At 23.8% G+C, this 4,732-nt stretch overlaps 1 protein-coding gene across 1 annotated transcript in view; it reads left to right on the forward strand.

Annotated features, from left to right (window-relative positions):
* The window catches only part of DDB_G0289423 (SPX domain-containing protein), a gene marked incomplete at both ends in the record, with an annotated part of 3,246 nt that extends 345 nt beyond the window's left edge, over positions 1-2,901 (forward strand). The window contains one exon of the mRNA XM_631159.1: positions 1-2,901. This exon is cut by the window's left edge and continues 345 nt beyond it. Coding sequence (XP_636251.1) covers positions 1-2,901 — 2,901 coding nt within the window.
* Positions 2,902-4,732: the final 1,831 nt, after the last annotated feature.

Below are 4,732 nucleotides of genomic sequence, written 5' to 3' on the forward strand. Positions count from 1 at the left end.
GTTGGATTTTCTCATCTTCATAGACAATTAAATAGACAAAATAGCAATCTTAAAAATAGTAGTAATAGTATTAATTTACTTAAAGCCGATGATTCAAATAATATTGAAAAACATGTAAAATCATATTTTGATCAAAGAAATAATAACAACAATATTAATAACATCAATAACAATAATAATAATAATAGTAATAATAGTAATAATAGTAATAATAATAAAACAATTAAAAATACAAGAAATATTATAGCAGATGATGATGGTGGTAATGAAGATACTACACTTGGATCACCATTTAGTTCACCATCAATTGGATCACCACCAATGTCATCACCATCACCAAAGATGTTAAAACAAGAATTACATTCACCATTGTTAACATCAGAAAAGGATGAAGATGAAGAGGAAGAAGGAGAAGAAGAAGAAGATATTGAAATGGAGCAATTGGAATTGGATGATCATGATAAAAATACAACTATCAATATGACAGCCAATGGTAGTAGAGGAAATTTACGTAAAGGAATGAATCAATTTGTTAAAACAATACCGCAAAATATAAAACAATTAAATAGTCAAATTAGTAATTCATTTTTAAAATTTGGTGGTATGGTTAAAGGCGATAAAAGTAATGATAAAAATAATGATAAAAGCAATGATAAAAATAATAATAAAAATAATAAAAATAATAATAATAATAATAATTTAAATGATGAAGATAATTTTGATATGATGACATCACAAATTGAAAAAGTATTAAATAATAAAGATAATATGAAATTAATGGAAAGTTGTACATTTACAACTAAAGAGAATTTTCAAACAGCATTTGTTGATCAAGTTAATAAGGTTGATTCATTTTTTGTTGAAAGATATAGAAAGACCAAAGAGAAATGTGTTGAACTTTGTAATATGATTCCATTTTTATCAACAAATGAACAATTGAGAACAATTAGAAATATTGAATTTGTAAAACAAGGATTTCAAGACAATTATCATTATTTAGAATCATTGGAAGCATTTAAAGAATTGAATATTAAAGGTTTTAAAAAGGTATTGGAAAAGTATGAAAAAAAGAATCGTATAATTTCATCAGAATGTAGAAAATATTTAGAGAATACTAGAATCTTTGAAAATGATAGTCCAGTTAGATTTTTATCACATAGAATTAAACATTTGTATGCACGTTATTTCACTGGTAATGATGTAAAGTTGGCATCCAATCAAATTAAAACCTATGCAGAGGATGAACGTTTTCAAAAGTATAATCTATTCACAATTGGTTTACTAATTGGTGTTTGCATTGTGTTGGGAATTCAAGTTGTATTCAATTACTATTACTATTATCCACACGAACAACCACCAATCGATTCACCATTGGCATGGTTATTATTCCGTATTTCACTGCTACCCATTCTATTGGGTACAATGTTTTCATTGATGTCGTTTATTTGGGAAAAGAGTGGTATAAATTATGTATTCATATTCGAGTTTAAACCTGACCATAAGAGATCGCCTGGACGTTATTTAAAGTATGGTTTAATTTTCAATACACTTTGGCTGTTGGCGTTAAATCTCTATATAGATTCATCATCTCATCAAAATACAACAAGATACTTGATTCTAATTCCAATAGTTTTCGTATTGATCACTTTGATCATCGGTATTCAACCATTTCCAATAATGGCACATCGTACTCGTTTTTGGGTTTTGAAGAAGATCGTCAAGGTAGTTTCAGCTCCATGGGTGCCTGTAAGATTTCCAGATTTCTTTATGAGTGTTCAGTTGCTAAGTCTTGGTGAATTCCTTTTCAATATTCAATCAATGGTTTGTGTTTTCAACTATAGTGCATTGGATCCTGAAGAGGTGAAATTTTGTTCACAATCCCGTTTCTTTGCTTTACCAGTTTTAAATGCCTTACCATATTGGTGGCGTGTTGCTCAATGTTTTAGACGTTATTATGAAACTCGTCAATTCTTTCCACATATTACAAGTGCAATTCGTTCAATCTTTTCAATTATTGCATTGGTTTTAAATTATATTGCATTGGAATATTCTCAACATGATTGGAGTATTATCAAGATAGCTTGGTTTGGTATTAATGTGGTTGGTAGCTTTTATAAATTCTATGCCGATATGTCTGTAGATTGGGGTTTCTTTAATAATTATAAAACCAATCCTGCTTGGCCATTAAGAGAGAAATTGGTTTTCAAAAAAAAATGGATCTATTATGTTGCAATCACTTTGGATTTCTTTTTAAGATTCACTTGGTTAATCATTTTCTCAATTAGAAAAGGCTCAAAACATAGACTTGACAATCCACTCTTTTTATTCTTTTTCTCTCTAACTGAAGTGGTTTGGGCAACACAATTCATTTTCTTCCGTGTTGAATCTGAACATGTTCAATCTCCAGATACCTATAGTTCTTTCCAAGATATTCCAATTCCATTCTCTCAAGAATATAATAATTATATGGATGAAAAGAAAAAAAGAAGAAAAAGAAAACAAAAACAATCAAAAAGCAATAATAACAACAACAATAATAATAATAATAATAATAATAATAATAATCGTCTTCATCATAATGATAGTAGTAATAATGTTGAAACTGATGAAACTATTACTTCTTCAAATAATACTGATAGTAGTCATCAAAAACAACCTCTAACTCATAATCGTCATCATAATCATAATCATAATCATCAAGATCATCATGATCTTTCTATTAATGATCATATGAATCCTGATACTGGTGATATTAATTTCGATTCAAAAATCGATTATAAAGATGATGAAGCTTATAATTTAAGACAATCATCACTACGTACTTCAATTTCTCGTAATGCTTCCCATGTAGATTTAGGTCGTGTTTCTTCTCATAATGATTTAAATATAAGTAGAGGTTAAATTAAAAAAAAAAAAAAAAAAAAAAAAAAAAACTTTTTTTTTTATTTAAATAAATTTAAATAAATATTGTGTTAATATAAAATAAAATAATAAAAAAAAAAAAAAAGATAATTATCTTTGAAAAAGAGTAAAAAATTTTTAAAAAAATTGTATGAGATTTACTTTTTTGTTTTTTTGGGACAGAAGAAGATATTTAATTTTTAAAAAAAGATTTTATTGAAATAATGAAAAAATGCTATAACTTTAACTCCTATAACGCTATTTATTTAATTACAGCAATATTTTTTACCTATTTGGATATAGTTACATGAATCTAAATTCAAACCATTGGTATCCATGAAGCTTTGGAGTGAGACTCCACATCCTTTTTTTAAACAGGTTATTAAAGATTGAAAAAAAAAATAATTAATAAAAATCCAGATTTTAATAGATAAACTTTAAAGTTTATAAAAAAAGGAGTTTTCAATCAAAGTTGTTAAAAATAATAAATTTTAATGATTTACCTCTACTCATGTCCCAGCAAGTGTAACCTTCCTCTGCATAATACCAGGAAGAACATCTTCCTTCAGTTTCAGCATTGGAAACGAAGGAAAAGACACATAAAACTAAACTTAAAACTACCAAAAAACTTAAAAACTTGTTTACAAAAAACAATATAATTAGAATTGATTTTTATTTTTTTATTTTATATTTTTTTAATCTTCTAATATTTACTTTATTCATTCTTTAAAGGATATATTTAATTGAAATACTATTTATTTAATAATTTGTTGCTCAATGTATTTCTTTTGGTTATTATTTTTTTCTTTTATAGTCGAAAAAAAAAAAAAAAAAAAAAAAAAATTAATAATAATAAATGCAAATTTTCAAATAAATTATATTAATTTTATATTAGTCATATAATACCACCAATTTATCTGAATTTTGGACCGAAAAAATATTAAAAGAAGAATAGAACAAAAAAATAAATAAATAAATAAAACTTGTAAATTCAATGGTATAAAATGATATAAACTCGTATGGACTAAAATAATTAAGAATTGGAATTTGGTTGTTAGGCTTTTATATTAGATAGTACCAACAACTTTGTATTGATATATATGAAATTTTTTATTTTATTTAATTTTTTTTTTTAAAAAATAAAAAATTGGTGTGAATAGATAATTTGAAAAAATTATTTGTTTGTCTCAATCATATAATTAATTTGAATTTATTTATGTACTCATTAACAAAGGAGGCCATAAAATTAATTTTTTTATTTATTTTTCAAATTTATTATTTAATATCTATTTTAATAAAATAAAATAAAAAAAAAAAATAAAAATAAAAAAAGTAATTTTATATTATGGTAATTGATAAAAAAAATATTTTTAGTGGTTAAAATTATACAGATGGTTCTAATTAGAAATTGAATTGAAATTTAATCATTAAAATGACAATTACATTAATGTTCTTGTCTTCAATAACAATTATAGATAAATATAATCTTTAGATAATATTTTCCAACTTTTATTTTTAAAATTTATATGATTATCAATTTTTTCATTTTATTTAAATGATTTTTTAAATTTTAAAAAATTAATCATCAAATGAAATAATTTACGCTTCATATAACTTTCAGTATTTTTGAAATTTGAAAATTTATTCAAAATTAATAAACATTACAATAAAAACTCATTAAAAGATAGTAGATGTTACAAGATTTATTTAACCAATTGTTTTTTTTTTTTGAAATTGTATATTGGTTGTAGTTTCCTAAAAAGAAAATAAAAAAATAAGCTGAAAATATAGCAATAAAATAATGTAAAATAATTGATGAATTTTCATTATT

Source organism: Dictyostelium discoideum (assembly GCF_000004695.1).
Source record: "Dictyostelium discoideum AX4 chromosome 5 chromosome, whole genome shotgun sequence".
Lineage (NCBI taxonomy): Eukaryota > Evosea > Eumycetozoa > Dictyosteliales > Dictyosteliaceae > Dictyostelium > Dictyostelium discoideum.